Source organism: Triticum urartu, chromosome 1 (genome assembly GCF_003073215.2).
Source record: "Triticum urartu cultivar G1812 chromosome 1, Tu2.1, whole genome shotgun sequence".
NCBI lineage: Eukaryota > Viridiplantae > Streptophyta > Magnoliopsida > Poales > Poaceae > Triticum > Triticum urartu.
This window is the reverse complement of record NC_053022.1, coordinates 390,135,704-390,156,827: the sequence shown is the minus strand read 5'-3', so window position 1 is coordinate 390,156,827 and position 21,124 is coordinate 390,135,704. Positions and strand designations below refer to the sequence as shown.

General features: G+C 48.8%; 1 protein-coding gene across 1 annotated transcript; it reads right to left on the bottom strand.

Annotated features, from left to right (window-relative positions):
• Window positions 1-497: 497 nt before the first annotated feature.
• LOC125534381 (late embryogenesis abundant protein B19.3) lies at window positions 498-1,339 on the bottom strand. The gene is made up of 2 exons (XM_048697634.1): window positions 1,133-1,339; window positions 498-1,046 (listed from the first exon to the last, which is right to left on the bottom strand). Exons 1-2 carry the CDS (start codon window positions 1,248-1,250, stop codon window positions 823-825), a joined length of 342 nt encoding a protein of 113 aa, XP_048553591.1. The 5' UTR covers window positions 1,251-1,339; the 3' UTR covers window positions 498-822.
• Window positions 1,340-21,124: the final 19,785 nt, after the last annotated feature.

Below are 21,124 nucleotides of genomic sequence, written 5' to 3'. Positions count from 1 at the left end.
CACCAACATCAACTAGTCATGCACCGTCCAATGTGGCACATGCTCTTCTGCTTGCCCAGATGTCATTCATGGCCCTAAACCCTAACCCACAACAACATCGACTATGCACCGACCAATGTGGCACATGCTCTTCTGCTTGCCAAGATGTCATTCATGGCCCTAAACCTAACCCACACCAACATCGACTATGCACCAACCAATGTGGCACATGCTCTTTCTGCTTCCCCACACCCGAGGCCCTCATCCTCGGCCGTGCATCCCTCCTCCCATGCCGTTCCTCTTCCGAGGACGACTATGCAACTAGGCCTGGAAGGGGCGAATTCAGATCCGAGGGATTCCACAACAAGGCCTCTCTCCTTGAGGACGGTCATGGGAAGCAACACCTAAGTGGTGGACCGCAGGTATTGATGCGGCCGCCTACCTTGCCATCGATGATGCCAACCAGCAACCATTTGTTCATGTACCAGTACGGCCGGGAGTTGTTCCTCTCTACCCAGTTCAAGAAAACAATTTAAGAGCCCACGTTCTGATTCAACATCGACCTGATTTAACAACGACTCACATACATTAGCAAGCTGACTCACGGGCCACAACGACACCTACTACAAGCTAGGATACCTGAAGAACACATGGTCACTACTACAAGCTAAGACACCTAACGCACACATGATCACAGTACATGCGATCGCCTACATGCGTGCTCTCGTCATGTCAAGACCTGACCTTGACCTACATTATTCATTACTACAAACATGAGCAGACAGCTTGCTCACTACTAGCTAGCTACTCAGCTAGACACTGGGACATCTTGACCTACATTACTTAGGACTTGGTCTTGAACTTGGACTCATCGATCTCGATGCCCTCCCTGGCGGCGCGCTCGCCACCAGACTCCTCCATGGTGCTCAGCCCGCCCTTGCGCCCCATCTCGCGGTACCCCTCCTCCCCGAGCTGCTCCTTGCGAGTCTCCCCGCCCTTGTGCCCCATCTCGCGGTACCCCTCCTCCCCGAGCTGCTCCTTCCGAGTCTCCCCGCCGCGGCTGCGCCCTGCACAAATGCGTACACAACAACGCCAGTAATGAGTACCAGAAGTCACAGATCGCTCAGGCGAAACGCAAGTAGAGGAAGCATACCGTCGGCGAGGTGCTCCTGCGCCTCGAGGCTCTTCCCACCGGTGCCGCCGGGGACGACGGTCTCCCCCTCGCGGGCCATGCGGTCCAGCTCCGACCTCTCCTGCTGACCGGAAGCCATTGCTCGCTGCCTGGGAGCTAGCTAAACGGAAACCGTAAGCGGACGTAGGTTTTGGTATGCGATTGCTCGTGGTGCTCTGTGATTGCCTGATGCTGATGGCGGAGGAGCCATCGGCGTCGCCTTTATATAGCCGGCGAGGAGGTGCGTCGGGTGGCCGGGAGCCGGCGCGTGTACCTCTCCTCGTTCCTGCTCTGTCGACGCGCGTCGTGCATGCAAGCCTCTGGAGGGACGACACGTGGTAGCTCGCATGGGCACCGAATGTGTGTGCACGGGTTGTCCGAGGAAGTGGGGATGAGCTGCTAATGCTGGCGACTCGTGCGTTGTCCCGCGCTGTCGGCCGGTTGGCACGTAGCTAGGATCATGGTTCTAGCACTCGCCATGCTCGGGTGTTCGGCGGCCGGTCGGAGACTGCGCGTCGTGGACTCGCCATGCTGTACCGCGGCGTGCCTCATGCAAGGCTCTGGGCTACGGAGGGACGTACGACATGTGCGAGCATGCGTGGCCATGGGCATATATGTGCGCACGGCTGTAGGCAAAATTTTGTGTTTTGACTCTTTTGACGAACAATTTCAAGATCTGACTCTGATTTGAATTTTTTTCAGGATTTGACCATTTTTCTTACCGTCAGAGGTAGACAGCCTACCGACAGAGCCTCTGACGGTAGGGTACTTATCCACGTCAGCACGCGGAAACGGCCGCCGTCCCTCTCCGTCGCACCCTGCCGCCAGGGCACCTGGCGGTAGCCTATCTAACCCTACCGCCAGGGGCCCTGGCAGTAGGGTCCGGGCAGTTATTTCCGCCGAAATCCCCGCGCCCCTGCCCATCTCCCCACCCCTCCCCCTCCCTCCGTCGGCATTTCTTCTTTTTCTCCCCCAAGTCGCCCCTCTCTTCCTCTCTCATCTCCTCCACTCCCTTCCTCGGATCTTCACCGTTTGTTGATCGTTTTTGCGGATCGAGATGGCCCCGAAGAGAGAACGTAAGCTCCTCCAATCCCTCCAATTAGTTTTTGCAAACTTGCTTCCGATTCGACACATTATTTGCTTGAAATCCCTCATATTTTTGAACTTAGATTGGATTTTTTTCACCTAAGATTGATTGTAGTTGTAGTTCTTAGTTCTTTAGTAACTAGTGGTATTGGATATGAACTCTAATCAATAGTTCATATGTTAGTGTGAAGATGAACCCTAGTTTGATGATGCATGTTGATATGATGATATGAAGATGTTGTTTGGAAAATTTTATTTAAAAATATGATGATATGATGTATGTTGGAGGATTTTTTTTGATATGATGCATGTTGATATGATTTGATCCATCATGTGTAGTAGTTGTTGTTGGAGGAATATGCTTAAAATTTTATTTTGATATGATGCATGTTGATATGATTTGAGTTCATTTTTTGTTTATGTATGCTTTATGCTTATGGTGGTTTTGTTTATGAAATTTTATTAAGGCGGCCACCTCTTGCGGACAACATCGGCACACGGTACTCCATGCTGGACTGGGCATTCGACAAGGGTTATCGTGCCCGGTTCATAGAGAACGGAGAGGTAAGTGATATGAAATTTTGATGAAATTTTTCGGATTGATGAAAATAATTTTCTAACTTTTGGCGTTCACTTTTTGACAGATTCTTCAGCCACTGCGCATGAGGGGTCACGGGGTTCATGGGCATATGGACTACGACAAGCGCTACACGCCGTTCTTCAAGAGAGCCCGTCTGTTGGGTTTTGTGTTGCAGTTCAAGCGTCAGCCGCCGACGCTTGTCCACGCAGCTCTGACGGCGTTGATTGACCGGTGGCGACCGGAGACCCATTCTTTTCATCTGTCATGCGGGGAGATGACGGTGACCCTCGAGGATTGGGCGATGATTACTGCCATGCCGATCGAGGGTCATGCACCGGGCGAGTGGAGAGGACCAACTGGCAGCAGAGGGTTGCAGCCCTCATCGGCGACTGCCCCGCTGTCAAGGGTAACTGTACATCCGGTGTGCCGTTGACCTGGCTCTCGGAGCACCGGCAGAAATGCCCCGGAGGCGACGACGAGACGACCGTGGAGTGGTACGCGAGGGCCTACCTGTGGTATCTTCTCACGGAGGTCGTGTTTCCAGACAGCTCCGAGAACTCTGCCAACTGGTCGTATCTCTTCTTCCTAGCGGACTGGGAGGCAGGGTACAGTTGGGGGACCGCATCTCTCGCCTACCTATACCGCTCGGTAAGAGAGGATCTAATTGCCTACCTACCTACGAAAGTGTGTCCATGACATTTTCTTATATTTGATCCTCATTTGATGTTTTGCAGCTTGACGACGCAACGCAGAGGACGGGAGACAAGTTCAATATGGGTGGCTTTGTCTGGGCCTTCTCCATTTGGATGTAGGAGCGGCTGCCGGTGGGGCGTCCGGAGAAGTTGCCAAGACGCCCGTGGGGTGCCTATAGCGAAGACGGCGACGAGACTCGACACCCCACCATAGCTTACGAGTGGGACGTTGTCAAACTCTACACGGGCCTAAACAAGACTTCGTACAAGACCTACACCAACGAGTTGGACGCTTTGACGCATACGCAGGTATATGAACTTGCTCAACACCTTTCTCTTTGATTCCACTTTTGACCGAGAGTGGGAACTTACCAATGTATATGTAACAGGTAAACTGGTGGCCATATCATGACCGACAGTGGGGCTTTGATCTGAACGTGATGTGCGATGCGGACCGTGGTCTCTGGCGGTGCATCGTGCCCATGATATGTGTGTACGCCGTCGAGTGGCACTTGCCACACCGCGTGGCCACACAATTTGGGATTTATCAGCATACCCCACCGGGCCAGCCCACCGATACCGGCGGCCACGCGCTCCACCTGTGAGCGCTTTGTTCTCCGTGCCCATGATTTCATTACGCTTATCATGTTTCTTGTTGCTTATGATGATCTCATTGTGCTTATGATGATTCTTGTTGCTTATGCCTTGCAGGATGAGCCGGCAGAAGAATCGGTCGATCACAGACTGGGGAGAGAAGCATAAAATTCATGCGACGGAGTGGAACCGACGGAGGTTCTGTAAAGACGTGGAGAGGAAAGTTACTGACTGGGATGCTTACCTGAGCCGACACATGAGGTGGTACGATGATGGCCAGAAGCACCGTCTTCGTCTCAGGCCTCGGTGGACGGCGGAAGACATCGCGGAGCTGGAGAGGGATGACCCCGAGGAAGAGGCCTACCAGACCGGCATCAGAGACATGCACAGTAGATTTAGGGAGTTTGCACCCCTCATCAACAGAGTGGTAAGTTTGAACCGACGGTTGTATTTAAATTAGTTTATTCGTCATCGTGACTGACTTATGTCGTTGCAGTCTGGTGAGCTAAACAGATGCATCTTTGAAGCCTCAGATGCACTAGGTGATCTCCCCGGGAGCATAGAATCTGAGAACAAAGTGAGGGGGACGATGAAGGTACAATTCCAGCCTCCTCGGAATAGATGCATCTTGTTCACCTGCAATCAGTCGATCTGATACTTATTATGCCCTTGTTTCATTGTGAGTGCAGAAGTTCGTGAAGCGTTGTCGCAAGCTGGTAGGGCTGCTTGGGTGTGCTGGAGCTGGGTCAGTTGAAGCTTATCAGCCTGTAGCCACACAGGGTCTCATCGGCTCATCGAGCCATGCTCCCCCGTCATCTAGGTTGGTTGGGGAGGAGGAGGAGGAGGAGGCCACACATGAAGAAGGGGAGAAGGAGGAGGAGGCCACACATGAAGAAGGGGAGAAGGAGGAGGAGGCCACACATGAAGAAGGGGAGGAGGAGGAGAGCAACGGGGAGGAGGAGTACGATGAATATTATGGACCTCCACCAACTCAAACATCTCAAGCATCTCAGCTGCCGAAGAGGAATTCGAAAAAGAAGGATTTGCTGAGTCCGGACCCTTTCTAGAGAACGGTTCCTCGCCGGCCCAAGAAGAAGACCGAAGAGACTCGTTCAAAGAGTAACGAGGACCGTACCTCCAAGAGGTGAAGGAGCAACTGATTATGCTCTTCGATACTTGGTGTTGGAAATATGCCCTAGAGGCAATAATAAATAGTTATTATTATATTTCCTTGTTCATGATAATCGTTTATTATCCATGCCAGAATTGTATTGATAGGAAACTCAGATACATGTGTGGATACATAGACAACACCATGTCCCTTGTAAGCCTCTAGTTGACTAGCTCGTTGATCAATAGATGGTTACGGTTTCCTGACCATGGATATTGGATGTCATTGATAACGGGATCACATCATTAGGAGAATGATGTGATGGACAAAGACCCAATCCTAAGCCTAGCACAAGATCATGTAGTTCGTATGCTAAAGCTTTTCTAATGTCAGGTATCATTTCCTTAGACCATGAGATTGTGCAACTCCCGGATACCGTAGGAGTGCTTTGGGTGTGCCAAACGTCACAACGTAACTGGGTGGCTATAAAGGTACACTACAGGTATCTCCGAAAGTGTCTGTTGGGTTGGCACGAATCGAGACTGGGATTTGTCACTCCGTGTAAACGGAGAGGTATCTCTGGGCCCACTCGGTAGGACATCATCATAATGTGCACAATGTGATCAAGGAGTTTATCACGGGATGATGTGTTATGGAACGAGTAAAGAGACTTGCCGGTAACGAGATTGAACAAGGTATCGGGATACCGACGATCGAATCTCGGGCAAGTATCGTACCGCTAGACAAAGGGAATTGCATACGGGATTGATTAAGTCCTTGACATCGTGGTTCATCCGATGAGATCATCGTGGAACATTTGGGAGCCAACATGGGTATCCAGATCCCGCTGTTGGTTATTGACCGGAGAACGTCTCGGTCATGTCTGCATGTCTCCCGAACCCATAGGGTCTACACACTTAAGGTTCGGTGACGCTAGGGTTATAGAGATATTAGTATGCGGTAACCCAAAAGTTGTTCTGAGTCCCGGATGAGATCCCGGACGTCACGAGGAGTTCCGGAATGGTCTGGAGGTAAATAATTATATATAGGAAGTGCTGTTTCGGCCATCGGGACAAGTTTCGGGGTCACCGGTATTGTACCGGGACCACCGGAAGGGTCCCGGGGGTCCACCGGGTGGGGCCACCTGCCCCGGGGGCCACATGGGCTGTAGGGGGTGCGCCTTGGCCTATATGGGCCAAGGGCACCAGCCCCTAGAGGCCCATGCGCCAAAGGGACAAGAGGAGGGGAGAGTCCTAAAAGGGGAAGGCACCTCCGAGGTGCCTTGGGGAGGATGGACTCCTCCCCCCCTTGGTCGCACCCTTCCTTGGAGGAAGGGTCAAGGCTGCGCCCTCCCCCTCTCCCTTTTCCCTATATATAGTGGGGGGAAGGGAGGGCAACCATACCTAAGCCCTGGCGCCTCCCTCTCCCTCCTGTGACACATCTCCCTCCTCCCGCAGCGCTTGGCGAAGCCCTGTTGGAATCCCGTTACTTCCACCACCACGCCGTCGTGCTGCTGGATCTCCATCAACCTCTCCTTCCCCCTTGCTAGATCAAGAAGGAGGAGACGTCGCTGCTTCGTACGTGTGTTGAACGCGGAGGTGCCGTCCGTTCGGCGCTAGGATCATCGGTGATTTGGATCACGACGAGTACGACTCCATCAACCCCGTTCTCTTGAACGCTTCCGCGTGCGATCTACAAGGGTATGTAGATCCACTCCTCCCTTGTTGCTAGATGACTCCATAGATTGATCTTGGTGACACGTAGGAAAATTTTGAATTATTGCTACGTTCCCCAACACTTGGCTCTTTTAGTTTGGTTGAACTTCGTTTGGTTGAACTTGTCTAGTGCTTGTGAAACTACGTGGAACTATGTGTTTGCTATTTGTGCATCTATGTGTTTGAAATGTTCTATGCACTTCAAGTTATCTTAATATGGATCTATGTGATGCCCAAGTTTAATTGTTTAAAATATATGATATTGCTGTCATATTTGTGAAACTTGCTGTGATATTGCTGTCATATTGAATTTGAGAACAAGCAACCAAATGAACTTGAAAAACAAAACAGAGGACCCTAGCGCCAGACACCCTGGCGGTAGGGTTAGACAACCTACCGCCAGCCCCCATGCCGGTAGGGTGAACCTACCTCCAGGACCCTTTCATATTTCGTTACAGAAGCTCTATACGGCAAAACACAAGACCCTACCGCCAGGGGTCCTGGCGGTAGGATCAGACAACCTACCGCCATGTGGGCTGGCAGTAGGGTGAACCTATCACCAGGGCCCTTGCATCTTTCGTTACAGAATGTCTGCATGGCAAAACCCTGCCACACCTTACCGCCAGAGGCACTGGCGGTAAGGTTAGACAGCCTACCGCCAGGGCCCCTGGCGGTAGGGTACTTATCCACGTCAGCACGCGGCGACGGCCGCCGTCCCCTCCGTCACACCCTACCGCCGGTGAAGTTGGCGGTAGGCTGTCTAACCCTACCGCCAGAGACTCTGGCGGTAGCAAAAGGGTCAAATCCCGAAAATATTTCAAACCGGGGTCAGATTTTGATTTTGTTTGTCAAAAGGGTCAAAACACGAAATTTAGCCACGGCCGTATATGTTGGGGAACGTTCCAGAAAACAAAAATGTTCCTACGGTTTCACCAAGATCCATCTATGAGTTCATCTAGCAACGAGTGATCGGATTGCATCTACATACCTTTGTAGATCACGCGTGGAAGCGTTCAGAGAACGGGGATGAGGAAGTCGTACTCGACGTGATCCAAATCACCGGAGATCCTAGCGCCGAACGGACGGCACCTCCATGTTCAACACACGTACGGTCAGCGTGACGTTTCCTGCTTCTTGATCCAGCAAAGGGGGAAGAAGAGGTTGATGAAGATCCAGCGGCACGACGGCATGGTGGTGGATGCAGCAGTCATCGCAGCAGGGCTTTGCCGTTCTTCTGCGACAGGGAGAGGTGTAGCAGGGGAGAGGGAGGCGCCAAGAGTCAAGGGTGTGGCTTCCCCTCCCTCCCCCCCCTTTTATATAGGCTCCCCATGGGGGGCGCCGGCCCTAGGAGATGGGATCTCCTAGGGGGGCGGCGGCCAAGGGTGGAGTGGCCCCCAAGACAAGTGGGGCGCCCCCCCCCCCCACCCTAGGGTTTCCAACCCTAGGCGCAGGGGTGGGCCAAGGGGGCGCACCAGCCCACTATGGGCTGGTTCCCCTCCCCACTTCAGCCCATGGGGCCCTCCGGGATGGGTGGTCCCACCCGGTGGACCCCCGGGACCCATCCGGTGGTCCCGGTACAATACCGGCGACCCCCGAAACTCTCCCGATGGCCGAAACTGCACTTCCTATATATAATTCTTCACCTCCGGACCATTCCGGAACTCCTCGTGACGTCCGGGATCTCATCCGGGACTCCAAACAATTTTTGGGTTACTGCATATTCATATCTCTATAACCCTAGCGTCACCGAACCTTAGGTGTGTAGACCCTACGGGTTCGGGAGACATGTAGACATGACCGAGATGGCTCTCCGGTCAATAACCAACAGCGGGATCTGGATACCCATGTTGGCTCCCACATGCTCCTCGATGATCTCATCGGATGAACCACGATGTCGAGGATTCAAGCAACCCCGTATACAATTCCCTTTGTCAATCGGTACGTTACTTGCCCGAGATTCGATCGTCGGTATCCCAATACCTCGTTCAATCTCGTTACCGGCAAGTCACTTTACTCGTATCGTAATGCATGATCCCGTGACCAGACACTTGGTCACTTTGAGCTCATTATGATGATGCATTACCGAGTGGGCCCAGAGATACCTCTCCGTCATACGGAGTGACAAATCCCAGTCTTGATCCGTGTCAACCCAACAGACACTTTTGGAGATACCCGTAGTATACCTTTATAGTCACCCAGTTATGTTGTGACGTTTGGTACACCCAAATCACTCCTACGGTATCCGGGAGTTACACGATCTCATGGTCTAAGGAAAAGATACTTGACATTGGAAAAACTCTAGCAAATGAATTATACGATCTTGTGCTGTGTTTAGGATTGGGTCTTGTCCATCACATCATTCTCCTAATGATGTGATCTCGTTATCAATGACATCCAATGTCCATAGTCAGGAAACCATGACTATCTATTGATCAACGAGCTAGTCAACTAGAGGCTTACTAGGGACATGTTGGTGTCTATGTATTCACACATGTATTACGATTTCCGGATAACACAATTATAGCATTAATAAAAGACAATTATCATGAACAAGGAAATATAATAATAATCCTTTTATTATTGCCTCTAGGGCATATTTCCAACAGTCTGCCACTTGCACTAGAGTCAATAATCTAGTTACATTGTGATGAATCGAACACCCATGGAATTCTGGTGTTGATCATGTTTTGCTCTAGGGAGAGGTTTAGTCAACGGATCTGCTACATTAGGTCTGTATGTACTTTACAAATATCTATGTCTCCATCTTGAACATTTTCACTAATGGAGTTGAAGCGACGCTTGATGTGCCTCGTCTTCTTGTGAAACCTGCGCTCCTTGGCAAGTGCAATAGCCCCAGTGTTGTCACAGAAGAGTTTGATCGGCCCCGACGCATTGGGTATGACTCCTAGGTCGGTGATGAACTCCTTCACCCAAATTGCTTCATGCGCTGCCTCCGAGGCTGCCATGTACTCCGCTTCACATGTAGATCCCGCCACGAAGCTCTGCTTGCAACTGCACCAGCTTACTGCCCACCATTCAAAATATACACGTACCCGGTTTGTGACTTAGAGTCATCCAGATCTGTGTCGAAGCTAGCGTCGACGTAACCCTTTACGACGAGCTCTTCGTCACCTCCATAAATGAGAAACATTTCCTTAGTCCTTTTTAGGTACTTCAAGATATTCTTGACCAGTGTCCAGTGTTCCTTGCCGGGATTACTTTGGTACCTACCTACCAAACTTACAGCAAGGTTTACATCAGGTCCGGTACACAGCATGGCATACATAATAGAACCTATGGCTGAGGCATAGGGGATGACACTCATCTCTTCTATATCTTCTGCCGTGGTCGGACATTGAGCTGAGCTCAATTTCACACCTTGCAACATAGGCAAGAACCCCTTCTTAGACTGATCCATATTGAACTTCTTCAATATCTTATCAAGGTATGTGCTTTGTGAAAGACCTATGAGGCGTCTTGATCTATCTCTATAGATATTGATGCCTAATATATAAGCAACTTCTCCAAGGTCCTTCATTGAAAAACTCTTATTCAAGTAGGCCTTAATGCTGTCCAAAAGCTCTACATCATTTCCCATCAAAAGTATGTCATCTACATATAATATGAGAAATGCTACAGAGCTCCCACTCACTTTCTTGTAAACGCAGCCTTCTCCATAAGTCTGCATAAACCCAAAAGCTTTGATCATCTCATCAAAGCGAATGTTCCAACTCCGAGATGCTTGCACCAGCCCATAAATCGGGCGTTGGAGCTTTCACACCTTGTCAGCATTCTTAGGAATGATAAAACCTTCCGGATGCATCATATACAATTCTTCCTTAAGGAAACCATTAAGGAATGCCGTTTTGACGTCCATTTGCCATGTCTCATAATCATAGTATGCGGCAATTGCTAACATAATTCTGACGGACTTCAACTTCGCTACGGGAGAGAAAGTCTCATCGTAGTCAACCCCTTGAACTTGCCGATAACCCTTAGCGACAAGTCGAGCTTTATAGATGGTAACATTACCATCCGCGTCCGTCTTCTTCTTAAAGATCCATTTGTTTTCTATCGCTCGCCGATCATCGGGCAAGTCTGTCAAAGTCCATACTTTGTTTTCATACATGGATCCTATCTCGGATTGCATGGCTTCAAGCCATTTGTTGGAATCTGGGCCCGCCATCGCTTCTTCATAGTTCGAAGGTTCACTGTCGGTGTTGAAAGCGGCGGATCTCGGGTAGGGGGTCCTGAACTGTGCGTCTAGGCCGGATGGTAACAGGAGGCAGGGAACACGATGTTTTTACCCAGGTTCGGGCCCTCTCGATGGAGGTAAAACCCTACTCCTGCTTGATTAATATTGATGATATGGGTAGTACAAGAGTAGATCTACCATGAGATCAAGGAGGCTAAACCCTATAAGCTAGCCTATGGTATGATTGTTGTATATATTGTCTATCTATCGACTAGCCTGGCCTCGGTTTATATAATGCACCGGAGGCCTAGGATAACAAGAGTCCTAGCCGAATACGCCGGTGGGGAGAAGTCCTTGTCTTGATCGCCAAGTCTTGTGGAATCTTCCTTGTATGCGGCAGCCGTCCGAACTGGCCCATGAGTATACGGCCACGGGGGTCCTTGGCCCAATCTAATAGATCGGGAGACGACATGGTGAGTACCCCCTAGTCCAGGACACCGTCAGTAGCCCCCTGAACCGGTCTTCAAGTTAGGGACGCTCCTCGATTCTTCCAAACTGTTCTTCATCTTCGGTTGCCGGTCTTGAAAACTGGTTCAACAAATCTTCTTTATCTTCGATCTTGAGGATCGCCGAAATGCATTCGATGAGTTTACACGTCGGGTATCCGAGGATCCCCTTTAAGTTTCCGGCCTTTATCAATGCTTTGTTTATTTTTATGCCACACCTCGGGTTTGAAGTTGTTCCCGGGAGGCAGGGTCCTCTTGCGTCCGAGCTCCAATGCCGGACTGCATTCGAGGTATCTTTTGCAGCCGAGCACCAACGCCGGACCGCTTCCCAGCTCTAGCGCCGGAATGTATCCGAGCTCCAACGCCGGACTATGTATCCGAGCTCCAACGCCGGACTGTATAACCGAGCTCCAATGCCGAAATATATCCGAGCTCCAACGCCGGACTGTGTCCAGGCTCCAATGCCGGACTATATCTGAGGTGTCATATCACCTTGGTTCAAAAAAGTTGAAGGAGTTTAGCCGAGCTTAATGCCGGAAATGCCCTCCATGGAGCCAGCCACTAGTGCCCGAGCTTTATGCCGGACTGCTTCCGAGGTGGTGCACCACCCCGAATGTGGGCTGATTTTTGTCAATATTTTTGATTGGTGCAATTTATTCTCTGCCGAGATATATAGCCAGTAGCCCTCAAGGTGGGTATCGGTCTAAAACCCGAGATGCACATGAAGGATGATATAAGACCGCTGATCCCAGTAGCCGCTGAGACTCAGGTCGATTTGCAAAATCGGCCTGAGGATGAAGTCCTAGCTCGGCAGAATACTTCGGGACACTAAAAGCGGCGTGCTCAGTCCTCGAGACTCAGGTTGGGTGCAGCCGACCAACCTGAGGATCAAAATCTCCTCGGAAACTATATTGCACATAAAATTTTCTGCATTGGACAAGCAATGCAGTAGCCCCCGAGACACTGGTCGGGTGGCAACACCAGATCAGGGGATCAATGTGCCCCTTTAATATTTGTAAATAATAAGCCCGAAGCCCAGTAGCCCCCGAGCCTTAATGCGGGCATGGGTGGCCGAATTAAGGATCGATATCCATAGTAAAATCACAAATTATGTGTAATGACTCTATGTATTCAAGTACTTTACATCATTAATGCTCGAATCCGCATTGTACAAAACTTTGTTGACCGACCATCGGCTTCCACTCGGCCAGTAGCCGAGGAGTGTTTGTCCTACTTTATAAAGTCTTTATGAGGGCAAAGATTTACAACAAACAAGGCAATCTGGTCATGCAGTTTTATAAACAAAGGTACGCAGAGAGATATGTTATATTTACTGTTTAACATAAGAAATGTCCTCCAAAGAAAATGGTCCCGCTATCGGTTTCTTCCTTTGGGTTGTCATGCTAAGCATGATCATTAAACCTCGGCTCTAATGTAAGAGCAAAATATTGAGGATTTAGTTTGGGAGGCCAGTTAATAGCCCCCGGTAGTGTTCGGCGACAGTCGGGGTCAAGCCGTAAACACTTCGGCCAATGTTATGAACGGCCCATCATTTAACATAGTCATCGGATCGCTGACCAGTTTACGCTTATTGTGAAAGTCAGTTTTCGGCTTTCTCCACTGAGGTGCTTAACCATGTGAGCTGGAGGCACAATCGCAGTGGTTCTCCCTTTGCACGCCTAGCCGAACAAAACGGAACGTAGGAAGCAAGTGCAGGAGCCGGGCAACCCAACTATTGACCGAAGACACAATTCGAAACCGATGCATATATAGCAATATCTGAGAATGTTTTTGCCGAATCCCTAAAGGTGTCCGGCGTTGCACTGCGAGACTAATGCTGGAAAAGCACAAATAGTTTTAAAAGTGCCAAAAAGCTTGGAAAACCAAGAAACGTCAGTAAAAACATGACGTCCGAACAATATCAAGTTGGTCTTAGAAAAAAGAAGTGCTTCTATCGTGTTTTAACATGATACATCCTATCTCAAGACTTCGAGCGGGTCAGCCTACGGCTTCAACCTCCTATCCCAAGGGCGGAGTACTTCTCATCAGGCCAGTTTAGCAAACTAAACTCTAGCAGCTTTGATAGAGAAATTAGGCTCCCCGGCTAGTGACCGCACACTCGTGTCGAAAAAAGGAGTGATAAATAATAATAAAACTTTGCAACGACTAAGAAGAAGAACACTTATTATAAAATGGCTCAAATAAACTTAAGAGCCCCCAAGTGACTTGGGTAGAAGAATGATTGCAGGTACCGAAGTACTTATATCATATCTATGTTCAACCGAACTTTAAACGCGTCTTAACCGACCGTCAGCTTCTCCCTCTTCGGTCAAGGGCCGAAAAATGTTATGTACTCCATCGGTCGAGAATATCGACGGTGTTTCCAATAACCAGGCAATCAGGCCATAAGGCTGTAACAGACAAAGCGCGCTCAGGGAACTTATGCTATATTACCGTAAAGTGTAAGAAGCATCTTCGAAGAAAATAGTACCCCCACCGATACCTTTCTTCGGTGCTCATTGTTATTATGAGACTTGTGCAATAGATTTTTTGTACTCATGAGTTCCGTTGTGTGCCGACCATCATTGAAAACTATAAGAGCGCTAGCTTTCGGCTTCACCCAGTCTGAGGTCCGGCTCGGTTGACCTGATCGTGACAATCGCAGAGGTGCTCCCTTTACTCTCTAGCCGAACAATCGGGAACGTAGGGGTAAACACAGGAGCGAGGCAACCCATCTTGCAAATCGCTTAAGTCAATATGGTGCATATTATGACGTAATACATGAACAAGGAACGAAGCCGTACAAGTATAATCATATGCAAGAGGAAAAAGCTTCATGAAGGAAGCCCCCAAGTAAACGAGGTATTTGAATTTGTGCGTCACAAACAAAGTTTGGACAAGGAAAAAAATTTACAAGCAACTTTTTTCCAAAAAAGTATAATGCTTGGTCGAGCCGAACACAAGTTAAAAATTTAAAACTTTGAGCATGAAGGCAACTTAGCTGGTTAATGTGTTCGGTATTGATGACGCGGTCCGAGCTTGATGCGGGACAAGGTGCCATCCCCCAAGCCGGTCCCGAGGTGGCGGAGCAAAGAGCTCGGCACTCTGAAGTGGTGACATAGCACGGTCAATGCAGACCGGCAGAGTGATGCCGAAGTCCCCGGCATGGGGTAATGAAGTGTTGACGAAGCCCCCCGTCCAGCCGAGGTGACGCCAAAGGATATAGTCCGGCTGGATCATTTTCCTATGCCACATAAAATAGTGCGAACCGGAGATAATAGTAATAATGATAATTAAAAAATGTTGCATAATAAATAATTTATGCAAAGTGAGGAATAGAAGAAATATGGCCTGGCGCCGAAGTCAATGTCGATGCAGGGCGTCGGTGTGATGTAGTAAAGGCATGGCAAAGCCTGAATTCGCAGGTCGGTTCGAGCTCCGAGTGCGGCGTTCGCCGGACTATGTACGGAAACTGACCGAACCACCATGCGATTGTCGTTAATGCGGCCACCATTTGATAGACCTGTGTACATATGACGGACAACCCAGAGTAATAATTCCTTGGGAAAAATGAACCCAAACAAGCAAAAAAAATACTAGGATTAATAACACCTGGTTTATTTGTTGTACCAATCCGAAGGAAGGTGATTCCTAAAATTGGGACCCGCTCCACACACCCATTGCCTGATGGGCGATAAAACGACGGCATGGCAATGCTGGTAAAGGTTGACTCGACGAGGCAAAGCTCTCGGCCCAGCTAACGTGACGGAGCTGGTCGGCTAGTGACGCCGAAGTGTCCGGAGTAGGTTGATGAAGAGATGGCGAAGCCCCCGGTCCAGCCGAGATGTCGAAGCCTCGATGTCAGCCGATGAGTCGAAGTAGGTCGGCGTGATGGACACCAGCTTGAAGAAGCAATAGTGCGGCCCTGTCGATGCAGGTCGTGACGTGGTCGATGCCAGCTTGATGAATCGACCGTGCGGCGATGCCGGTATGCCCGCTCCGTGTAATCCGTGGGGCGGCGATGTTGGTGATTATTTATCCTTCGCGATGTCGGGCTCTTGTTCGGCTTGCCGAGATGATGATCCGAAGAAGTTGAGCTCGGCTCAACAAAGTGACGCCGTGTCTAGCGCAGGTCGGCAGCCGTGGAGTAATATTGCCGGACTGGTTTGACACCAGCATGATGTTGAAGATCATGTTTAAAAGATCTTACAGTTAGTGGGATGTGTTCGATAACAAAACACAATACCCCATACAAAACTCCCTTCAAAAGGGATGTCCGAAATTCTATTCATAAAAAAAATGAACTTGGGTCGGATTCGTTTTCGCGCAGAAAACAGATCCGAAAAGTGATGCACTAATCGGAAGGTTCCCGGCGTTTGGACGGTCGGATCGAGCCGAAATTTTGAGAGGTGGTAGATATAGGAATTTCGCAGCCGATCAACGGTTGGATCTTCCAAAGGACGTCCGAGCTAGAAGCTGGACACCACGCCCTAAACTCATCCAAATTCCCGTCCAGATTTGACAGGGCTCCAGTATATCGTGGATTGCCAGAGATTCCTCCATCGAAACTCGACGAAATTTTTCAGGGTTGTTGTAGACTCAATTCCGCACAATTCCACCAAAGCGATCGTCAAAGCGATACTCGAGGAGGTGGTGGTGGCAGATACGAGTTCGCTGTCCAGAAAAACAGCACGGTTGCTTAAGGGCAATGTTGACGTTGAGCCCCCGAGCTCCATAGATGATTCCTCCGTGATCTTGATAGAGATCGGAGTTGATGTTTGATAAAGGCCCTTTTCCGAACATGGTGATCCGAACACGGGGCGCAATTCTTAGTCGAACCAAGGTGACCAGTCGAGCTGGTGACGAAGATGCCGAAGTCGCAGTTGATCTGCAGGCGAGCCATCGATCCTTTTGTCGATCACACAACGGAACTCTCAATGAAAACACCAATGTCGGTGTCAAAACCGGCGGATCTCGGGTCGGGGGTCCCGAACTGTGCGTCTAGACCGGATGGTAACAGGAGACAAGGGACACGATGTTTTTACGCAGGTTCGGGCCCTCTCGATGGAGGTAAAACCCTACTCCTGCTTGATTAATATTGATGATATGGGTAGTACAAGAGTAGATCTACCACGAGATCAAGGAGGCTAAACCCTAAAAGCTAGCCTATGGTATGATTGTTGTATATATTGTCTATCTATCGACTAGCCTGGCCTCGGTTTATATAATGCACCGGAGGCCTAGGATAACAAGAGTCCTAGCTGAATACGCCGGTGGGGAGAAGTCCTTGTCTTGATCGCCAAGTCTTGTGGAATCTTTCTTGTATGCGACAGCCGTCCGAACTGGCCCATGAGTATACGGCCACGGGGGTCCTCGGCCCAATCTAATAGATCGGGAGACGACATGGTGAGTACCCCCTAGTCCAGGACACCGTCATTCACCATTGTCTAACAACATGATTTCCAAGACAGGGTTGCCGTACCACTCTGGTGCGGAACGTGTCCTTGTGGACCTACGAAGTTCAGTAAAAACTTGATCTAAAGTTTCATGATCATCATCATTAACTTCCTCTCTAGTCGGCACAGGCACCTCAGGAACATTTTCTTGAGTTGCGCCATTTTCCGGTTCAAAAGGTAATACTTCATCAAGTTCTACTTTCCTCCCACTTACTTCTTTCGAGAGAAACTCCTTCTCTAGAAAGGATCAATTCTTGGCAACAAAGATCTTGCCTTCGGATCTGAGGTAGAAGGTATACCCAATAGTTTTTTTAGGGTATCCTATGAAGACGCATTTTTTCGACTTGGGTTCGAGCTTTTCAGGTTGAAGTTTCTTGACATAAGCATCGCATCACCAAACTTTTAGAAACGACAGCTTAGGCTTCTTCCCAAACCATAATTTATACGGTGTCGTCTCAACGGATTTCGACGGAGCCCTATTTAAAGTGAATGCGGCAGTCTCTAAAGCATAGCCCCAAAATGATAGCGGTAAATCGGTAAGAGACATCATAGATCGCACCATATCTAATAGAGTGCGATTACGACGTTCGGACACACCATTACGCTGAGGTGTTCCAGGCGGCGTGAGTTGTGAAACTATTCCACATTTTCTTAAGTGTGTGCCAAATTCGTGACTCAAGTATTCTCCCCCATGATCTGATCGCAAGAACTTGATTTTCCTGTCACGTTGATTCTCAACCTCACTCTGAAATTCCTTGAACCTTTCAAAAGTCTCAGACTTGTGTTTCATTAAGTAGACATACCCATATCTACTCAAGTCAACAGTGAGGGTGAGAACATAACGATAACCACCGCGAGCCTCAACACTCATTGGACCGCACACATCAGTATGTATGATTTCCAATAAGTTGGTTGCTCGCTCCATTGTTCCTGAGAACGGAGTCTTGGTCATTTTACCCATGAGGCATGGTTCGCACGTGTCAAATGATTCGTAATCAAGAGACTCTAAAAGTCCATCTGTATGGAGCTTCTTCATGCGTTTGACACCTATGTGACCAAGGCGGCAGTGCCACAAGTATGTGGGACTATCATTATCAACCTTACATCTTTTGGTACTCACACTATGAATATGTGTAGCATTACGCTCGAGATTCATTAAGGATAAACCATTCACCGTCGGAGCATGACCATAAAACATATCTCTCATATAAATAGAACAACCATTATTCTCGGATTTAAATGACTAGCCATCTCGTATTAAACGAGATCTTGATACAATGTTCATGCTCAAACTTGGCACTAAATAACAATTATTGAGGTTCAAAACTAATCCTGTAGGTAAATGTAGAGGTAGCGTGCCGACGGCGATCACATCGACCTTGGAACCATTCCCGACGCGCATCGTCACCTCATCCTTCGCCAGTCTCTGCTTATTCCGCAACTCCTGTTTTGAGTTACAAATGTGAGCAACTGCACCGGTATCAAATACCCAGGAGCTACTACGAGTACTGGTAAAGTACACATCAATTACATGTATATCACATATACCTTTCGTTTTGCCGGCCTTGTTGTCCGCTAAGTATTTGAGGCAGTTCCGCTTCCAGTGACCACTCTCCTTGCAATAAAAGCACTCAGTCTCGGGCTTGGGTCCATTCTTTGGCTTCTTCCCGGCAGCTTGCTTGCCGGGCGCGGCAACTCCCTTGCCGTCCTTCTTGAAGTTCTTCTTACCCTTGCCTTTCTTGAACTTAGTGGTTTTATTCACCATCAACACTTGATGTTCCTTTTTGACTTCTACCTCTGCTGATTTCAGCATTGCAAATACTTCAGGAATGGTCTTTTCCATCCCCTGCATATTGAAGTTCATCACAAAGCTCTTGTAGCTCAGTGGAAGAGACTGAAGGCTTCTGTCAATGACCGCGTCATCCGGGAGATTAACTCCCAGCTGAGTCAAGCGGTTATGCAGCCCATACATTTTGAGTATGTGCTCGCTGACAGAACTATTTTCCTCCATCTTACAGCTGAAGAACTTGTCGGAGACTTCATATCTCTCGACCCGGGCATGAGCTTGAAAAACCATTTTCAGCTCTTCGAATATCTCATATGCCCCGTGTCTCTCAAAACGCTTTTGGAGCCCCGGTTCTAAGCTGTAAAGCATGCCGCACTGAACGAGGGAGTAATCATCAGCACGTGTCTGCCAAGCGTTCATAACGTCTTGGTTCTGTGGGACGGGTGCATCACCTAGCGGTGCTTCTAGGACATAATCTTTCTTGGCAGCTATAAGGATGATCCTCAGGTTCTGGACCCAGTCCGTATAGTTGCTGCCATCGTCTTTCAGCTTGGTTTTCTCTAGGAACGTGTTGAAGTTGAGGACAACGTGGGCCATTTGATCTACAAGACATATTGTAAAGATTTTAGACTAAGTTCATAATAATTAAGTTCATCTATTTAATGAACTCCCACTCAGTATGATCCGAGTCATCCCTCCAGTCATCTAAGTATAACATGATCCGAGTTAACTAGGCTGTGTCCGATCATCACGTGAGACGGACTAGTCAACATCGGTGAACATCTTCATGTTGATCGTATCTTCTATACGACTCATGCTCGACCTTTCGGTCTTCTGTGTTCCGAGGCCATGTCTGTACATGCTAGGCTCGTCAAGTCAACCTAAGTGTTTGCATGTGTAAATCTGGCTTACACCCGTCGTATGTGAACGTTGGAATCTATCACACCCGATCATCACGTGGTGCTTCGAAACAACGAACTGTCGCAACGGCGCACAGTTAGGGGGAACACTTTCTTGAAATTATTATGAGGGATCATCTTATTTACTACCGTCGTTCTAAGTAAACAAGATGCAAAAACATGATAAACATCACATGCAATCAAATAATAATAGTGACATGATATGGCCAATATCACATAGCTCCTTTGATCTCCATCTTGGGGCTCCATGATCATCTTGTCATCGGCATGACACCATGATCTCCATCATCATGATCTCCATCATCGTGTCTCCATGAAGTTGCTTGCCAACTATTACTTCTACTACTATGGCTAACACGTTTAGCAATAAAGTAAAGTAATCTACATGGCGTTTCTCAATGACACGCAGGTCATACAAAAAATAAAGACAACTCCTATGGCTCCTGCCGGTTGTCATACTCATCGACATGCAAGTCGTGATTCCTATTACAATAGCATGAACACCTCATACATCACATATATATCATTCATCATTCATCACAACTTTGTCCATATCACATCACAAAACACTTGCTACAAAAACAAGTTAGACGTCCTCTAATTGTTGTTGCAAGTTTTTACGTGGCTGCAATAGAGTTCTAGCAAGAACGTTTTCTTACCTACGTGAAAGCCACAACGTGATTTGTCAACTTCTATTTACCCTTCATAAGGACCCTTTTCATCGAATCCGCTCCAACTAAAGTGGGAGAGACAGACACCCGCCAGCCACCTTATGCAACTAGTGCATGTCAGTCGGTGGAACCGGTCTCACGTAAGCGTACGTGTAAGGTTGGTCCGGGCCGCTTCATCCCACAATACTGCTGAAGCAAAATAAGACTAGTAGCGGCAAGAAAGTTGACAACATCTACGCCCACAACAAATTGTGTTCTACTCGTGCAAAAGGAACTACGCATAGACCTAGCTCATGATGCCACTGTTGGGGAACGTTGCAGAAAACAAAAATTTTCCTACGGTTTCACCAAGATCCATCTATGAGTTCATCTAGCAACGAGTGATCGGATTGCATCTACATACCTTTGTAGATCACGCGCGGAAGCGTTCAAAGAACGGGGATGAGGAAGTCGTACTCGACGTGATCCAAATCACCGGAGATCCTAGTGCCGAACGGACGGCACCTCCGTGTTCAACACACGTACGGTCAGCGTGATGTCTCCTCCTTCTTGATCCAGCAAGGGGGGAGGAGAGGTTGATGAAGATCCAGCAGCACGACGGCGTGGTGGTGGATGCAGCAGTCACCGCAGCAGAGCTTCGCCGTTCTTCTGCGACAGGGAGA

Bases quoted from the DNA above. Each gene is read 5' to 3' on its own strand.
- LOC125534381 (XM_048697634.1), bottom strand. From the start codon at position 1,250: ATGGCTTCCGGTCAGCAGGAGAGGTCGGAGCTGGACCGCATGGCCCGC. The intron at 1,047-1,132 runs GTATGCTTCCTC...GCATTTGTGCAG, and splicing joins GCAGGAGCACCTCGCCGACG to GGCGCAGCCGCGGCGGGGAG.